The 19,921-nt window shown below is 46.0% G+C and overlaps 1 protein-coding gene across 1 annotated transcript in view; it reads right to left on the bottom strand.

Annotated features, from left to right (window-relative positions):
- The window catches only part of RIPK3 (receptor interacting serine/threonine kinase 3), a 76,089-nt gene extending 58,462 nt beyond the window's left edge, over nt 1–17,627 (bottom strand). Inside the window, exons 1-3 of the mRNA XM_075863403.1 lie at nt 17,483–17,627; nt 12,347–12,665; nt 4,529–4,677 (exon numbers count right to left, since the gene is read on the bottom strand). Of these exons, the coding sequence (XP_075719518.1) occupies nt 4,529–4,677; nt 12,347–12,665; nt 17,483–17,616 (602 nt within the window). The 5' untranslated portion in view covers nt 17,617–17,627. The remainder of the gene's footprint in view (nt 1–4,528; nt 4,678–12,346; nt 12,666–17,482) is intronic.
- Between the last annotated feature and the right edge of the window lie 2,294 nt (nt 17,628–19,921).

Below are 19,921 nucleotides of genomic sequence, written 5' to 3'. Positions count from 1 at the left end.
CACCAAACGAATGAAATGATGGGGCTCCTTAACTCCAGCGGTCGCCACTGCAAACCGGCGACAAAACACCCTGCCCATCGGCATGATACGGCAAGCAAAATTTAATTTCCCTAATAAAGACTGCAATTCACGTAGTGTAATCTTCTTAATCCGGCACGCTCTATCCACTTCCAACCGCAGATCCCCCAGCTTATCCTCCGGCAATCTACACTCCATCGCCACAGAATCAATTGTAATCCCCAAAAAACAAATGGTCGTCACCGGACCCTCCGTTTTTTCCACAGCCAAGGGGACCCCAAACTCCCGCGACACCCAGTCAACTGTTTCCAGCAAATTCGCGCACACCCCCGAACCCGCCGGACCAACACACAAGAAATCGTCGAGATAGTGAATAACAGACTCCACCCCGGCGACTTCCCTAACAACCCATTCCAAGAAAGAACTAAAAACCTCAAAATACGCACAGGACAGCGAACAACCCATAAGGAGGCAACGATCAACGTAATAACCCCCCTCCCAATAACAGCCCAACAACCGCTGGTTGTCCGGATAGACCGGCAATAAGCGAAACGCTGCTTGAATATCCGTCTTAGCCATCAATGCTCCTCTTCCGTAACCTCGCACCAATGCCACCGCCGCATCAGACGACGTATATACCACGGAACACAGATCCGGGTCAATGCCATCATTAACCGACGCCCCTTTTTGGAACGACAAATGCTGTATGAGCCGGAACTTGTTACATTACCATTTTGGGACCACCCCTAAAGGAGACACCACTAAACCCGGAACTGGGACCGTACCGAATGGACCCGCCATTCTGCCAAGATCAACCTCCTTCCTAAGTTTCTCTGAAACCACCCCAGCATGCTGATATGCCGACTTAAGGTTGCGCTGCGTGAAAGGGACCTCATGAGACGGAGGCGGAATAACAAAACCAGAACCAAAACCCGAACTAATCAACTGCGCCCCCTCCTTGTCAGGGTATCTACTTAGAAAGGGGGCCATCTTTATGAGCTTCACCGGAGTCTCCCCCATGACCAGACGCACCGCTGGCTCCCCCTTGTCGTCTACCTTTCTTAAAACATTTGGACGCTCCATGCGACTGCCCACTGCAGTGTGAACAAACATGTTTGAATCTACATGTTGTTCCAAATTTACACTGCCCCTCGTTGAACTGCCAACACGTCCCAAGTTTGGAACCCGAGGCCTGACTATTCCCGCCAGAAGTTCCTGCTGAATTCCCGCTCCCAGGAAAGGACTGCCCTTGTTTAAAAAGCGCCGTAACCTTCAACCATAAGGCTATGTCCTTGTGATCCCACCGTATATGTGGGTGCACCGCTTTCCTCTGCCGAAATTGCTCGTCATACCGAAGCCAAGCCTGGCCCCCATAAACCCAATGCGCCTCCCCCACCGTGTCTAGATAACAAAATAAAGCAGAACAATTGTCCGGCGCCTTTTCCCAAACAACACTCGCCAAAATAGCAAAAGCCTGCATCCAATTGACAAATGTTTTTGGAATCAACCTATACCGTCTCTTTTCCTCCTCGTCTTTCTTCGTTTCATCCCGCTTAACCTTATCTAAATTAAACTTCTCCAGCGGAAGATGGGAAAATATTTCCACGTACTCATCTTTCCAAATACGCTCTTTAACCTCCTGCTTCAAATGCGCCCCTAACGGGCCGTCATAACATACATACACCTCCCCGCGCGCACGATTATCCAGACGCACCCTATCCACTTCCTTTTGCGACTCCGTTTGCACTGACACCGCCACTGCATCTGCCGCCCCCACGGGTATCGCCGCCCCGGCATGAAGAACCGGAGCGCTAACTGTAGAGCCCGCCAAACCGCGGCCGGCGCCGCGATCGCCTGTTCTTGTGAATGAGTGCCACCTAGCTGCCCCGCCAGACTATCCCCCCCACACTCGCCTGTAACCCTGGGGCCCCTGACTCCGCCGCGACGCTACCCGACGCAACACAATCCGCACCGACACCCGACATCAATAAAGCTGGAAAAGGTAAAGTAGGCGTCAACTCACCAGGCTGCCCTGGGGCTGTGAACCCGTCAGCCGGACCCCCATGTTCACGTTAAGAGGCCCTCAGCTCACCGTCCTCCAATGCTCCGGTTCCCCTCTGGCGCTGTCCGCATTGGCAGTGTGTGCACGGGGAATTCCAACTTCCGTCCAGTAAACAGGAAACCGACCGCATCATCCTGTTGGCACCGCTCCAAATCCTGCATCCTCTGGCTTGTTGAACCAGCCCCACGCTGTTCAGTACCTGGCACTCCAATCACCGACCGCATCCTCTGTCCTCTGCTCCTACCATCCTCCACCGCCAGCTCGCTGTCATGATAAGCTGACCCTCTGGCTGGCTCATTGCCATGAAGGGTCGCCGCTGCCCCTCTGCCCCGCACAGAAGAAGGAGGGGGTGGCCGGAAGTGAAGGCCGCATCCTCCTCGTCGCTGCCACCGGGCGCTGCCGCGTTCTGGGATTCCTCCCAGGACCAGGTGGAAGAGCAGCAGCAGGCCGCCCTGGAGTCTGGCCTGAGGGGTCCACTGAGGGGCTCCTCTTGCGCCGCCGCGCCCGCGGGATCACTTCTGGACTCAGCCGGGCGGGCAGGCGCGAAAGCCTCGTGCTGCGCGTCGCGCCGGAAGTGACGGCCACCGCCTGAGTCACTGGGGAGACGGGCTCTCCTCGCCTCCTACCCGTACCCCTGGAACACCGGTCCCGTACCTCCGACTGCTCCAGCAGTGACGAGACCGGCGGTGTGATGGAGTGCTCCGAGCCCGCTCCCAGCGCCACAACCAACTTCTGGTCAGGAGCACCCGCGTGGCCGTGTAGCAGTGCCGCTACATGTGCCCCCAGCCATCCAGGACCCTGTGATGCTGCCGCGATCCGCAGCTGCTCCAGCACCTCCTCGTCAGACGCTGCGTGAATGCAAGACATGTTCTTGCTTCTGTGTCCTGGCGAAGAGAGGGAAGAAGACCACGAGGAAACAGGTACATCCCCCTAAATCTCCACCCCTAATCCCAATAACCCTCCTACCATCCCTATCCTTACATTCCCATAGGCCAACCAACTCTATGTCCCTCCCATCTATTTTAAGTCATAGAGGCCTCCCCTTATTTTATTTTTTCCTCTGCAGTACGGCCTCTTCTTTTCCAAAGTTCCCAATTTCTAAACCTTTGAAAACGTTTTTATTTTATTTATCTTTATTTTTTACTAAAACTGTATTTTAGTGTTTAGTGCAACTTTGTAATTTGTTTGTATTTTTTTTTTTACTTTTTCAGATACAGTGTCTATGTATCCTGGATACAAAGAAGCTGTATCTTGCGCTGAAACCTGAATCCACCATGTCAGCAGGACTGACGGCTTCGGTGACAGTGGGGGATCCACCTGTTATTGATCACATCTAATCATGGAATATAAAATATGGAGATAGTGCAATAACGGAATCACAGCAGGAAAATATTCAAATGGCGTTTATTATACTCAAAAACGTGCTTTAAAACAGGCGTATAAAAATACAAGTTCGGCGTGTCATCCACCATTGTAACAGTTTGTCTCAAGTTTTTCTCGGACTGGCTTCTTTAGGGGCAGACGAAACTCACGTCGGGTTGTTTCAATGGTGGATGCCACGCCAAAATTTTATTTTTATATGCCTGATTTAAAAGCTAGTTTGTGAGTATAATAAACCCCTTTTGAATATTTACCCACCGTGAATGCGTTATTGCACTATCCCCATATTTTATATTCCAAAGTTGTGTAGTTATATAAACTAAATATAAAACTCAGTGATCAGCTGGTGGGGATTGACCTCGTTTCTGGTAATTAGAGGCGAATGAATACTACTATATCCCTCTTCATGTCAAACAGGTAGAGCGCTAATGATGTTTTATAACATATATAATTTTGGAAGAATTTGGACAATTTTTCCTTTAAAATAAGTTGCTGCTCCTGGTTTTTAGATATTTTTGTGTTATCGGATTTATTCTACTTCTACATTTCTTCTACTATTACTATATAAATTTGGTATCGCCATAATCGTATTGACCCGCAAAATAAAGTTACATGTCATATTTCCTGCATGGCGACTGCCGTAATAACGAGATCCAAAGAACATAGAGGAATCACAGTTTTTTCACATTCTACCCCACAAAGAATTTTTTCTGTTTCCCAAAACATTACATGGTACATTAAATGGTACAATTAAATTCTACTACTCCTCTTAAGCGGTTATGTTGAAGGAAAAAGAAAAAAATGATGTCTCTAGGATTGCAACAATGGAAAAGCGAAAATTCAAAAACAAAAATTCTCCAAGGGGTTAGGTAAGGCCCCCTGGCCTGTGCTGTGAAAATGCCGTAACAAATTCTTTGTCTTTAAAAATTTTAATTACATAAACATGGCAAAAATACATTTAAAAAAAATATTTGGTATCTCCATGAACCATATCGTCAACAAATCCTTAACATAAAAGCAAACAAACAATGGTAGAATAGATAAAAATATTAATGATTGATAATTTACCTGTAAACGTCCGTTGATGTGCTTGGATGGTACCCTTTCTGAAATGCTTCAGGGGGCATATACTCCAAGGTACCCCCAACTCCTTCACAGTATTCAGGTTCACGGGTAGAGGAGCCACTTGTATACTTGGACAAACCAAAGTCTGTGATCTGAAATTGCAGCCAAGAACTGTCAATGAAATGAATGTTTAAACAGCAAACTTTCACAGAACATGACTGATCAATTATTGGTTCATTCAGAGATAACTAATGTATGTAAAAAATACTAGGGATAAACACACAAAATAGCGTATCTTATATCTCAGCATCTAGGAACCTGTGATCATTTATTCTAGTACATACATTCTCCTGTCTATTTGCATAGCCTCATTTATTTAGAACTTATTGGTGCAACATATACTTTGCATGGCACATTGAGTTAACAGCTAGAAACAACCGTAGACATAAAAGACTTTTAGTTATCTTCTGACAAGTTTAATGAGACATGTCCAAAAATAAGATCTGTTCTTGCCTCCATCTTGGGCTATGATGCACTGTACAGCACCATATCTTGAGATCTCTGACACAACAAATTTTCAGAAAGTAACATTACTTGCAAACAAGTGCTATGCTGGAGATTCTGTGTTACAGAAAACCCAGGACTGGGCCAAAGGGACTTTATTGCTTTTTGTTTATGCTTAGGCCCCATGCACACGACTGTATATTTCATCCGTAATTACGGACCGTAATTACAGTCCCGTTCATTTCTATTGGCCATGGACACCTTTCCGTATTTTTACGGATGGGTGTCCATGCTGAAAAAATGATAGAACCTGTCCTATTCTTGTCTGTAAATACGGCACAGACTCTCCCATAGAAGCCTATGGGTGCTTCTGTAAATACAGACGGATACGGATGTGCATCCGTAAACCGTACGTATTTACGGAAGCGTTGCTATGCAACATGTTGGTGACATCATTTGCAGCCTCACTCTTTTTTTTACAGATCCATATAAACTGATTAAATATGGATACATTACAGACCTTATTTGCGGATACAGTTCCGTACATAAGGATAAAATACGGATGACTTAGGATCCGTATTTACGGACAGTATTTACGGATAGAAGAAAATACGGTCGTGTTAAGAGTGTGTTTTTGTTTGATATATCTCTACAATGCACATTTTATTAGCTACTAATCCTCTTGAAGAGTCGGAAGATATTTGTCGGCTGAACTATCATTTGGCCAAGAGCTATATCTATGGCCCTTCGGTTGTAATGTCTGGCATTGTGCTGTACACAGGGCCGGCATTAGGGAGGGCAAATTTGGAAATTGCCCAGGGCCCCCATCCTCTTAGGGCCCTTTGCCCACTATAGCAGCCATAGCGGCTGCTACGGGGCCCGCGCAGCCCGACCTATAACATTTATGGGCCGGGTGGCACAGGTCCCCTCATGTCCGGTGATGTCGCTAGCACCGAAGGGGCCCCGGTGCTAGCAACAGCCACATAAATTGTGTCTGTGTCCTCAGGACGCAGAAACAATTGAATACCATAGGCTGCAGGCCGCGTTAGGCCTGCAGCCTATAAGGGGCAGAGAAGAATCCCTGCGCAGGCCGCTGTGATTACGTCACTGCATCACGCTGCCCCACCTGTAGACTGTGCAGCACTCCGTCTGTTGCGGGAACGGGGCAAGGTAAGTACAATTTTTATTTTTTGGGAGCTTTGTGGCAGTATATACAAGGGGAGGGGGAACTTTGTGGCACTGTATACAAGGGAAGGGGGGGTTATGTGGCACTATATACAAGGGGAGGGGGGAGCTGTGTGGCACTATATACGCTAGCACCGGAGGGAGCCCCGGTTCTAGCGACAGCCACATTAAATTGTGTCTGCATCCTCGGGACGCAGTTACAATTGAATAATATAGGCTGCAGGCCGCGTTAGGCCTGCAGCCTATAAGGGGCTGAGAAGAATCCCTGCGCAGGTCGCTGTCATTACGTCACTGCATCACGCTTTCCTTCGCAAGCATCCCACCTGTAGCACTACATCTGTTGTGGGAACAGGGCAAGGTAAGTACAATTTTTTTTTTTTGGGAGCTGTGTGGCACTATATACAACGGGACGGGGAGCTGTGTGGCACTATAAACAAGGGGAGAGGGGAGCTGCGTGACACTATATACAAGGGGGGCTGTGTGGCGCTATATACAAGGGGAGGGGGGAGCTGTGTGGCACTATATACAAGTGGGGCTGTGTCCCACTGTATACAAGGGAGGCGGCTTTGTGGCAATATATACAAGGGAGGTGGCTGTGTGGTACTATATACAGAGGAGAGGAGGCTGTGTGGCACTATAAACAAGGGACAGTGGCGTAACTACCGCTATAGCAGCCGTAGCGGCTGCTACGGGGCCCGCGGGCATGAGGGGGCCCGTGTCGCCCGCTGGCACGGGCCCCCACCATGGCCGGAGGCTACGCTAGCAGCCGCTATGGCTGCTACAGCGCGACGCCACTGAACACTATGGCAGAGCAGGGAGGTATCTCCCCGCTCTGCCATTAAACAAAAGACATGTATCCCCTATCCACAGGATAGGGGATACATGTGTGATCGCTGGCAGCGATAGGGAGAATGGGGGACTGAAAGTCCCCTGAAGTTCTCCATCACAAACCTCGGACTTCCGGGGCCCGTGTCGGCAGCTCCGTAGAAATGAATGGAGCGCCGGTCGCGCTTGTGCGCATGCGTGACCAGCGCTCCTTTCATTTTTATTGAGCTGCGCAGACGCCGGAAGTCAGAGGTTAGTCATGGAGAACTTGGGGGACTTTCGGTCCGCCGTTCTCCTTATCGCTGCCAGCGATCACACATGTATCCCCTATCCTGTGGATAGGGGATACATGTCTTTTCACACTGTAGGTCGCATAATTTTGGGGGGTTGGGGACGCTGTATGGCGTTCCCTACAGGGGGGCTGTATAGCGTTTCACTACAGGGGGGGACTGTATGGCGTTCCCTACAGGGGGGGGCTGTATGGCGTTCTCTACAGGGGGGGCTGTATAGTGTTCCCTACAGGGGGGGGCTGTATGGCGTTCTCTACAGGGGGGGCTGTATGGCGTTCCTTACAGGGGGGGGGCTGTAAGGCATTCCCTACAGGGGGTTGGGCTGTAAGGCGTTCCCTACAGGGGGGGCTGTAAGGCGTTCCCTACCGGGGGGGGGGGGGCTGTATGGCATTCCCTACAGGGGGGGCTGTACGGCGTTCCCTACAGGGGGGGGGCTGTATGGCGTTCCCTACAGGGGGGGGGGCTGTATGGCGTTCCCTACAGGGGGGGCTGTATGGCGTTCCCTACAGGGGGGGCTGTATGGCATTCCCTACAGGGGGGGGCTGTATGGCATTCCCTACAGGGGGGGCTGTATGGCGTTATCTACAGACCCCCCCTGTAGGGAACGCCATACAGACCCCCCCTGTAGGGAACGCCATACAGACCCCCCTGTAGGGAACGCCATACAGGCCCCCTGTAGATAACGCCATACAGACCCCCTGTAGATAACGCCATACAGTCCCCCTGTAGATAACGCCATACAGTCCCCCCTGTAGATAACGCCATACAGTCCCCCCTGTAGATAACGCCATACAGCCCCCTCTGTAGAGAACGCCATACAGCCCCCCTGTGGATAGCGCCATACAGTCCCCCTGTGGATAGCGCCATACAGCCCCCTGTAGATAGCGCCATACAGCCCCCTCTGTAGATAACGCCATACAGCCCCCTCTGTAGATAGCGCCATACAGCCCCCTCTGTAGATAGCGCCATACAGCCCCCTCTGTAGATAGCACCATACAGCCCCCTCTGTAGATAGCACCATACAGCCCCCTCTGTAGATAGCGCCATACAGCCCCCTCTGTAGATGGTGCCATACAGCCCCCCTGTAGATAACGCCATACAGCCCCCTTTGTAGATAACGCCATACAGCCCCCTTTGTAGATATCTACAGAGGGGGCTGTATGGCGTTATCTACAGGGGGACTGTATGGCGCTATCTACAGAGGGGGCTGTATGGTGTTATCTACAGAGGGGGCTGTAAAAAAGGCACTGTCTACAAGGGGGGGGGGGTTGTGTGACACCCAGTCCCCCCTGTAGATAACGCCATACAGTCCCCCCTGTAGATAACGCCATACAGTCCCCCCTGTAGATAACGCCATACAGCCCCCTCTGTAGAGAACGCCATACAGCCCCCCTGTGGATAGCGCCATACAGCCCCCTTGTAGATAACGCCATACAGCCCCCCTGTAGATAATGCCATACAGCCCCCTGTAGATAGCGCCACACAGCCCCCTCTATGGATAGCGCCATACAGTACCCCTGTGGATAGCGCCATACAGTCCCCCTGTGGATAGCGCCATACAGCCCCCCTGTAGATAGCGCCATACAGCCCCCTCTGTAGATAACGCCATACATCCCCCTCTGTAGATAGTGCCATACAGCCCCCTCTGTAGATATCGCCATACAGCCCCCTCTGTAGATAGCGCCATACAGCCCCCTCTGTAGATGGCGCCATACAGCCCCCTGTAGATAACGCCATACAGCCCCCTTTGTAGATAACGCCATACAGCCCCCTTTGTAGATATCTACAGAGGGGGCTGTATGGCGTTATCTACAGGGGGGACTGTATGGCGCTATCTACAGAGGGGGCTGTATGGCGTTATCTACAGGGGGGGCTGTAAAAAAGGCACTATCTACAAGGGGGGGGGGGGTTGTGTGACACCCAGGGGAGGGGGGGCCCCAGTCAAAAGTTTGCTATGGGGCCCAGTCTTTCCTAGTTACGCCCCTGACAAGGGATGTGGGGCTGTGCGGCACTACATACAAGGGGGGGGGGCTGTGTAACACTATATACAAGGGGAGGGTGGAGTAGTGTGCCACTATATACAAGGAGGGGCTGTGTGGTACTATATACAAGAGAGGGACTGTGTAGCACTATAAACAAGAGAGGGGCTGTGTGGCACTATCTACTAGGGGGGCTGTGTGGCACTATATACAAGAGAGGGTCTGTGTGCACTATCTACTAAGGGGGAGGTTGTGTGGCACTATCTACTAAGGGGATCTGTTTGTGGCACTACTTACTGGGGGGGCTGTATGGAACTATATACAAGAAGGAGGGCTGTGTGGCGCTATCTACAGGGAGCTGTGTGTGTCACTATCTACAGGGAGCTGTGTGTGGCGTTATCTACAGGGGGCTGTGATTGGTGCTATCTACAGGGGATGCTGTGGCGCTATATACAGGGCGCACAAAGGGGACATTATTACTCTGAGTGGACAAAGGGGATGGTTACTGATGGGGCACTTTTATTGTGTCGAGCACTGAGGGATAATTATTACCATCTGTGGCACTGTGGATTACGGGTTTGTTTCGAGGATGGGGTTATAGGTGCGGAGGGTGCTGGAAAAGCAAGAAACCAACATGTCTGTATGTCACATTCTGCAGAGATGAGTCGTGGTTGAAATAAGTCGTCACAGTGGTCTAGGTCAGATGGAGAAAAAAGGGAAAGTGAATGACTCTAATCGGAGAAAACATCACCTGTGAGTCACTAGATATAACTGTGCTGTAATCACTTATATCGTCTGCAGAGCTCCTGTGTATGACTGGCATCCCCCACTATATGGTCACAATATGGTGGTAATATTGGTCTTTGTATAGTGGTCTTTATTCAGTAACAGTATGAGGGTATTATTCTGTCACTATGTGGTTATGGTGTGGCGATATTATTCAGTAACAGTATGGGGTATTAATCAGTCACTATGTGGTTATGGTGTGGCGGTATTATTTAGTAAAAGTATGGTGGTATTATTCAGTCACTGTGAGGTCATGGTATGGCGATATTATTCAGTAACAGTATGGGGTATCATTCAGTCACTATGTGGTCATGGTGTGGCAGTATTATTCAGTAACAGTATGGGGGTATTATTTAGCCACTGTATGTGGGTATTATTCAGTAACAGTATGGGGTATTATTCGGTCGCTATGTGGTCATGGTGTGGCAGTATTATTCAGTAAGAGTATTGGGATATTCTTCAGTCACTATGTGCTTATGGTGTGGAGGTATAATTCAGTATCACTATGGGGGTATTATTCAGTCACGGTATGGGGGTATTATTCAGTAACAGTATGGGGTATTATTCAGTCACTATGTGGGTATGGTGTGGCGGTATTATTCAGTAACAGTATGGGGGTATTATTTAGTCACTATGTGGGTATGGTGTGCCGGTATTATTCAGTAACAGTATGGGGGTATTATTTAGTCACTATGTGGTTATGGTGTGGCGGTATTATTCAGCAACAGTATGGGGGTATTATTCAGTTACTATGTGGTATGGTGTGGCGGTATTATTCAGTATGAGTATGGGGTTATTATTCAGTCACTATGTGGATAGGGTGTAGACATATTATTCAGAAACAGTATGGGGGTATTATTCAGTCACTATGTGGTTATGGTGTGGTGGTATTATTCAGTAACAGTATGGGATATTATTCAGTCACTATGTGGCTATGGTGTGGCGGTATTATTCAGTAAATGTACGGGGGTATTATTCAATCACTATGTGGTTATGGTGTGGTGGTATTATTCAGTAACAGTATGGGGTATTATTCAGTCACTATGTGGCTATGGTGTGGCGGTATTATTCAGTAACTGTACGGGGGTATTATTTAGTCACTATGTGGTTATGGTGTGGCGGTATTATTGAGCAACAGTATGGGGGTATTATTCAGTTACTATGTGGTATGGTGTGGAGGTATTATTCAGTATCAGTATGGGGGTATTATTCAGTCACTATGTGGTTAGGGTGTAGACGTATTATTCAGTAACAGTATGGGGGTATTATTCCGTCACTGTGGTCATGGTGTGGCAGTATTATTCAGTCACTGTGGTCATGGTGTGGCAGTATTATTCAGTAACTGTATGGGGTTATTATTCAGTCACTATGTGGTTATGGTGTGTCGGTATTATTCAGTAACAGTATGGGGATATTATTCAGTCACTATGTGGTTATGGTGTGGAGGTATTATTCAGTAACAGTTTAGGGGTATTATTCAGTCACTATGTGGTTATGGTGTGGCGGTATTATTCAGTAACAGTATGGGGGTATTATTCAGTCACTATGTGGTTATGGTGTGGAGGTATTATTCAGTAACAGTGTGGGGGTATTATTCAGTCACTATGTGGTTATGGTGTGGAGGTATTATTCAGTAACAGTGTGGGGGTATTATTCAGTCACTATGTGTTTATGGTGTGTCGGTATTATCTGGATCTTATATTGTGTTATTATTGCTAATATTGGTCTTATAATAGCGAGTTGTGTTCAGTAACAGTATGCAGGTAATATTTAATCTGGTATAGTGATATGATTTAATAACTGTATATGTATATAGATAATTTTTTTGTGTGAGAGGGGGGACATATGCTTTGGGACTTGCAACACTCCTGGAGACGCTAGAAATCAGTGATGCAGTTCTCTACACACCGCGTTCTGAAGTAACTGCATTATTTATACAGTAATTCAGCATTTGGGGTCCCACTTTTAACTTTGCCCAGGGCCACACTTTGTCTAAAACCGGCCCTGGCTATAGATTGAGAAATTGAGAAACTGAGATCTGACTTGTTCCCAGGTTTAGATTATCTGTTATGTTTGTTCAAGTTTAACAACCTTTTGCCTAGCGTCAGCATTCAATCGCAGTTCATCACCACAGGCATAAGATTAGATTCTTGCTAGATCCTGATAGATCATGCTTTTTCTTTAATGAAATGGTTAATAATGGTAACTGTTTATCTATATATATATATATACATATATATAAGACATCTCACCTTTATATGCAGTTCCCCATTTAATAGAACGTTCTTTGTTTTGAGGTCCAGGTGTAGTAGAGGAGGGGACAAATTATGCAGCCAGTTCATACCCAATGTCACTTGATGAATGATACGAAATTTCAAGGCCCAAGGAATGTTAGAAACTCTCTCCATTAGGTTCCATAAGCTGCCATACTCCATATATTCCATCACAATACCCGGTCCAAATTTGTCTTCCTCCAGGATCCCAAAAAGGCGGATCACATAAGGAATGGCTGAGGCAGAAGCCATCTTCTCTGCCTCAGAAATGAGTTCTTTGAGGCCTTGTGGTACATTCCTGTAACAAAGCATAATGATAATACTAACTCTCCAGTAGTAAGAATATGAGCCCCTGTCAGTTACCCTTTTGTTCTTGTCCTGATTTGTTTGTCACCCTTCATCTATCTGTGTCCAGTACTTGTCCCCTTGATGTTGTTTGTCATTCCCCCTTGTGGCCCAAAGAATAGCGATGGCAACAGCATTCCACTCAAAAAAATGTTGTTTTTATTTGTGTGCCCACAACAGCGTACAGATAAGCAGTAACATTTCACCTGCAAAGAGTGGTGCCTTCTTGGTGTCGCTACATGTGATAAGGGGAGTGGAGCATCACATAGAGGGGAATTGATTTAAAGTGGATCTGTCACTAGTTTAGTAATGCCCTATCTCCTAGATAATCTAATAGGCGCTGTCACACTGATAATACTAGTGACAATTGTGTCCCAAAACTTTGGTTATTTTAAAAGTTAGGAGCTTTTTACTAAATATGCAAATGAGCCTCTACTTAACAAGTGGGTGTCAACACCATCGATTCTCCTGAGGTGGATGACCATGAAGCTGCTTCACACAGTGTGAGAGACTGAGGCTGGAGGGAAGGGGGATCACTTCAAACAGATATATCTCATGCTCTCTTGGCTCTGTCACCAGTTTACTAATTCCCTATCTCCTAACTAATCTAATAGCCACTTTGCGGCTGATAACTACAGTGTGATTTGTTTAAAAATATCCAAATAGGAGGTGAATCTTTCTTTTCACTTGGGGCAGTGTAATGTTTTCTGTATGACGCTGTCCAATCAGCATACAGCTTCTCCCCCTTCCCTGCCCAGCAACACAGTGTGATCATATAGTATACAGCTTCTCCCCCTTCCCTGCCTAGCAACACAGTGTGATCATATAGTATACAGCTTCTCCCCCCTCCCCTGCCCAGTAACACAGTGTGATCATATAGTATACAGCTTCTCCCCCTCCCCTGCCCAGTAACACAGTGTGATCATATAGTATACAGCTTCTCCCCCTCCCCTGCAACACAGTGTGATCATATAGTACACAGCTTCTCCCCCTCCCCTGCCCAGCAACATAGTGTGATCATATAGTATAGAGCTTCTCCCCCTCCGCTGCAACACAGTGTGATCATACAGTATACAGCTTCTCCCCCTCCGCTGCCCAGCAACACAGTGTGGTCATATAGTATACAGCTTCTCCCCCTCCGCTGCCCAGCAACACAGTGTGATCATACAGTATACCGCTTCTCCCCCTCCGCTGCCCAGCAACACAGTGTGATCATATAGTATACAGCTTCTCCCCCTCCCCTGAAACACTGTGTGATCATATAGTATACAGCTTCTCCCCCTCCCCTCCCCTGCAACACAGTGTGATCATATAGTGTACAGCTTCCTTTCCCGACTGTATTTTCAACTGGTGATATCTCCGGTTGTTTCACAGCTAGAACTGCGATCCTGGTGTCATATGAAAGACTAGAATCTCTTGATTTATATGCCACCAGAACCGCTTTATGAATCACAGCCGGAGATATGGCTGTTTGAAGTTATCCCCCTTCCCTCCAGCCTCAGTCTCTTACACTGTGTGAAGCAGCTTGATGCTGATAGGAGAGCGTCAGAGGCTGTGAGGTAGCTCCACCTCAGGAGAATCGCTGCTGTTATCTCCTACTTGTCTAATAAAGGCTCATTTGCATATTTAGAAAAAGCTCAAAACTTTTAAAATAAAACTTTTTTGGACACAATTTTCACTAGCATTATCAGTGTGACAATGCCTTTCAGATTAGCTCGGAGATAGGGCATTACTAAACTAGTGACAGATCCTCTTTAAGGGGGTGGGTGGTGGAGGCAGGGACAAGCAGAGTGTGGTGTGCACCTCATATAGAGACCGGAAGCCCTGCTGGGGGTTAGAGCCGTGACTGAATGCCTACAAAACAGGAGCCATAGGGTAGCACCTGCTAGTACGTAGAGGGAGCCATCCAGCCAGGAGAGAGGGGAGGCTTTCTACAAGAAATCCTTTCTGATGCCTTATAAGCCCGACCTGGGACCAGCGACTGTTAGGCTGGATTCACACGAGCATGTTCGGTCCGTAAAGGACGAAACGTATTTCGGCCGCAAGTCCTGGACCAAACACACTGCAGGGAGCCGGGCTCCTAGCGTCATAGTTATGTACGACGCTAGGAGTCCCTGCCTCGCTGCGGGACAACTGTCCCGTACTGTAATCACGTTTTCAGTATGGAACAGTAGTTCCACGTGGCAGGGACTCCTAGCGTCGTACATAACTATGATGCTAGGAGCCCGGCTCCCTGCAGTGTGTTCTGTCCGGGACTTGTGGCCGAAATACGTTCCGTCCTTTACGGACTGAACATGCTCGTGTGAATCCAGCCTTATCCTCCACCCTGTACACTAACCTGAACAAAGGAGGTTGAGTCCTTTAAAGCACTGTAGTTAATTAAAGCGGATAAATTGTCACGTCACCTGTTCCAGATCTTTGTTAAAGAAACATTGTCCTGAAACAGTTGGTCTTAAAGAGGCTCTGTCACCACATTATAAGTGGCCTATCTTGTACATGTGTAGTGTTTTTTATTTAGAAAAATTATAATTTTTGACTGAGTTATGACCTATATTAGCTTTATGCTAATGAGTTTCTCAATGAACAACTGGGCGTGTTTTACTATATGACCAAGTGGGCGTTGTACAGAGGAGTGTATGACGCTGACCAATCAGTGTCATACACTTCTCTCCATTCATTTACACTGCAGATAGCGATATAGCTATAAACACACTATAACGCTACTCATGTGTCATGACAATGAATATACATGACCTCCAGCCAGGATGTGATCTGTATTCATTCTCCTGACCACTTCTGTAGCGTCTCTGTGATTTACAGCACAGCAGGCGTAGTCTCGCGAGATTACGCTGTAAACTGTCATTCACAGCGAGATCTCGTTGTGCTGTGCTGTAAATCACACAGACGCTACAGAAGTGGTCAGGAGAATGAATACACATGGCGTCCTGGCTGGAGGTAATGTATATTCATTGTCATAACACATGAGTAGCGTTACAGTGTGTTTATGTGACTGCAAATAGCGATATAGCTATATCGCTATCTGCAGTGTAAATGAATGGAGAGAAGTGTATAATGCTGATTGGTCAGCGTCATACACTCCTCTTTTCAACGCCCTCTTGGTCATATAGTAAAACACTCCCAGTTGTCCATTGAGAAAGTCATTAGCATAAAGCTAGTATAGGTCATAACTCAGTCAAAAGTGATCATTTTTCTAAATAAAAAACACTGCTGTAATCTACATTACAGCGCCGATCACATCATGTACAATATAGGGCACTTATTATGTGGTGACAGAGCCTCTTTAAAGGGGAAGTAACAACGCTGGTATATTGAGAATGCGAAAGGTAGAGGCTAGCTGCCGCCATGAAGCGCAGAGGCGTTAGTATTCTCAATTAGTATTACTGAACTTAAGCCAAAGCCAAAGGCTGCGGGTATAGTCTCTACCATTTTTTATTCCGCGTGTTTGTAATTAGTTCCCACTGTGACCCCTGGAGGCAACAGCAATAACCTGCTATACTGGGTAATGTGAGTGTCAGAAGCATTTAGGGGGACTCCCATGTGGCCGATGTCCCCAATCTCGGTGTTGCTGCTTGGACAACTGAAATTGCATGCTGTATTATGGAGGTATTCTCGACTAGAAACACTTGCTTCTCAGGGAGATAACAGTGCCTCACGGACCTGAAACACAATGGACCGGAAGGGTCTGCTTGTGCTGCCGCATAGGGTCCGTGCATGTGCAATATTGTATTCATAGACCAGCGTTTCCAAAACGGGTTCCGCGAAGCCTCAGGTTCTGTGGGACCATGACAGGAGTTTTGTGGTGATCAGATTTGCGATTTTTTTCGGTGCAAAATTCGCAACATATGCTATTTCTTGCAGGTTTTACCTCCCCGTTGGATTCAAACCTGCAACAAAAGAGCAATGTTTCTGCAGCATAAATTTACATGCTGCGGATGTACAATCTGCACCGCAGGTAAATTTATGAACGTGTTCGCAGCAGATTTTTTTAAGCAGCCTGTTGGTGAAATTTATTCAAATCTCATCCACTTTGCTGCTACTGTAAATGCTGCTGATTTTCCACTTCCGTTGTGGTAATTCCGGAGCGTTTACACTACAAGGGAACCCAGTCTAATGCCTAGTTCACACAGAGTTTTTTGACAGGCAGAAAAAATCTGCCTCAGAATTCCTCCAGGCTTTTTGAGGCAGAGTTTAATTGGCAGCATTTTTTTACTTCTTTTTGCGTTTTTTGCGAAGTTTTTTGCCCGCGTTCGTGAAAAAATGGTCCAAATGAGCGCTGTTGTTTTCTTCTGCCTCCTATTGATTTCAATGGTAGGTCAGAGGAGGAAACCGCTAGAAGAAATTGCATGCTGCTTTTTTTTATGCGAGCGGGCAAGAGGAAAAAAAAACACCTCTGCCTCCCATTGAAATCAATGGGGGGTAAGTTTGGGCGTTTCTTGGCGCTGATTCTGACGCAGCTGGTCAATAGGGAATGTCTTAACCTTGTGTCTCCTGTTCCTTCCAGTTTGTTTCTAGTGTCAGTTTCACAGCCATGCCAATGTGAATTATTCATGAATCATAAATGCACCAAGATCAGACATTGGATAAAAGCGGTCTATCTGGATATGTCATAAGACACATTGGGTAGATTTACACCTTTAATAATTACTCTGAATTTTTAATTAAAAATCTTGTTCTTGTTTTGTCTACATTTACCACTGTATAATGCACCTATCCATTGTGAATAGCTCAGAACGAGCAAGTTAAACTTACCCTTTAAGTTTCTTGACTGCCACATGTACTTTATAACATGTATATTTTGCTTTGTATATAGATCCAAAGTGTCCCTGCTCAATTGGGATCCAATCAGTGAGCGATGCGACTGGTATAAATATATTCTTATCCATCCCTCGAGAGATTTATTCCATTTCATCTTAAAAAAGCAAATGTAAAACAAGAAGTAATGAGAGATATTTACCGTATTCTTTTGGCCATACATGTGAAATAAATGTTGGACTAATCAACCGGTTTCGGCCGAAGATCTACTGTGCCACCGACTGTCCTCTGACAATAGATGTCCGGGAGTAGATGGGGCATGTAGTATTTTAACCCGATCCACTGTACACGTAGGTGGTAAGTCACTGTCAGAGGTTTCTGGCAGTGGGTTATTTCCCTCTCCCCAATGAAATAAATATTCACTACCAAGGAAGCTAAGCGGGCATGTTTATTGTGAAGTCGGGAAGAATCGCTGTCGGCCGACAGTATCTCGTGTATGGCTAGATTAGGTCTTTTAACTGGACAGTAGCAGTGCTTACTTATGTTAAGAGAAAGGTGCAGGCTTTGTTTTCATGCTTATACATACAGATGCTTGGGTGGAAGACATGTTGTGGGAGACAAAAAAAAAATGACCATCAAAGGTCAGGTGTTATACAGAACGTAGGTTTTTATTGAACAATTTTACCCGGGGATCAGGGACTGTTTATTTATATCAATTTGCATTAGTTGTATCACTTTTATATGTGAGAAGTATGAAATTTCTTCTTGTGTGGAATTTTTTCTCGAAATCCTTCAAAAGTTGTATGATTTCCCGCTAAATGGCTACTGTCACTTAAAAAAACTTCTGATATGTTGTGTCAGAAAGACCCCACTGATTTCTAAAAGGAAGGGGCTACTCTGAGTACAAGCCATGGACAGTATATTGCCCATTCTATGAGGAAAGTCTTTCGGGCTCCACCGATCACTTTTGACATCTCTATGACAGTTATTCCCTACAACAGATCCCATATTTCTATGTATAAAGTTTATATGTATTCATGTCTATGTTCATTGATTTACAGTACACTGCCGTTCATACAAAGAGAGATAGAGCCCTAAAAATCCAGACAGGCAAATTTGTCTCAACGTCTAATATGCTTATTGCGCTTATTGTTTTGCAGATATGGCAGATATGTACAAGTACAAACTACACTGAGCAGTAACTTTATTAAGACACAGCATGTGTTGACTAAACAGGAAATGAAACGTCTCATACAGTTTCTTAGAAGCGGTGTTTGCTGACGCCCCTGTTTGAGTCTACATGGCTTGAAGTACATAGAGCAGATGCACCTCTTGCATAGACGCATTTCAGACATCACCCCTCTAAAATAAATTGCCTGGCATAGAGTACTCACCTAGCTGTCTGCTTGACACACACATACAGGGAAGTGACTGGTTAATGTGATGCAACGTCCTGCCCTCCCCAAGGGGTGTGACTGGACGGAGGGAATTTTTCAGATTGTGTTCTGCTAAATCACTGCATACGTTCAAAGAGGTTTTATTTTTTATTTTTATGTGACTATGTCTTTCCACCTCACCAATAAAAAGCGCTACATGCTACAAAAGCTGCTGTTAACCCCTTGATGACCCAGCCATTCTCAATTTTGGGACTAAAATTCGGTGCTGATTAATTTTTTAACCCCTTAAGGACACAGCCTGTTTTCACCTTGTGGACCAGGCCATTTTTTTTTTTTAAAACTGACATGTGTCCCTTTATGTGGTAATAACTTTGGAATGCTTTCACCTATCCAAGCGATTCTGAGATTGTTTCTCGTGACACATTGGACTTTAAGTTAGTGGTAAAATATGGTAGATACATTCAGTGTTTATTTGTGAAAAACACCAAAATTTTGAGAAAATGTTTTAAAATGTTTATTTTTCTACATTTTAATGTATCTGCTTGTAAGACAGACAGTAATACCACACAAAATAGTTACTAGTTAACATATCCCATATGTCTACTTTATGTTGCCATTGTTTTTTGAACATTCTTTTATTTTTCTAGGACGTTACAATTTCAAAAGGCTATTTTTTTTAGGCACCAGTTCAATTCTAAAGTAACTTTGAGGGCTTTATATATTAGAAACCCCCCATAAGTCACCCCATTTTAAAAACTGCACCCCTCAAAGTATTAAAAACAGCTTTTAGAAAGTTTATTAATCCTTTAGGTGCTTCACAGGAATTACAGCGAAGTGGAGTTGAAATTTACAAATGTCATTTTTTTTGTTGCAGAAAATCAGTTTTTAGCCATTTTTTTCTGTAACACAGAAGGTTTTACCAGATAAACACTACTCAATATTTATTGCCCAGGTTCTGCATTTTTTAGAAATATCCCACATGTGGCCCTAGTGTGGTAATGGATTGAAGCACCGGCCTTAGTAGCAAAGGCGCACTTAG

This window comes from Rhinoderma darwinii, chromosome 1 (genome assembly GCF_050947455.1).
Source record: "Rhinoderma darwinii isolate aRhiDar2 chromosome 1, aRhiDar2.hap1, whole genome shotgun sequence".
Lineage (NCBI taxonomy): Eukaryota > Metazoa > Chordata > Amphibia > Anura > Rhinodermatidae > Rhinoderma > Rhinoderma darwinii.
Note: the sequence above shows the minus strand (reverse complement) of the source record. Positions and strands in the feature narration are given on the sequence as shown.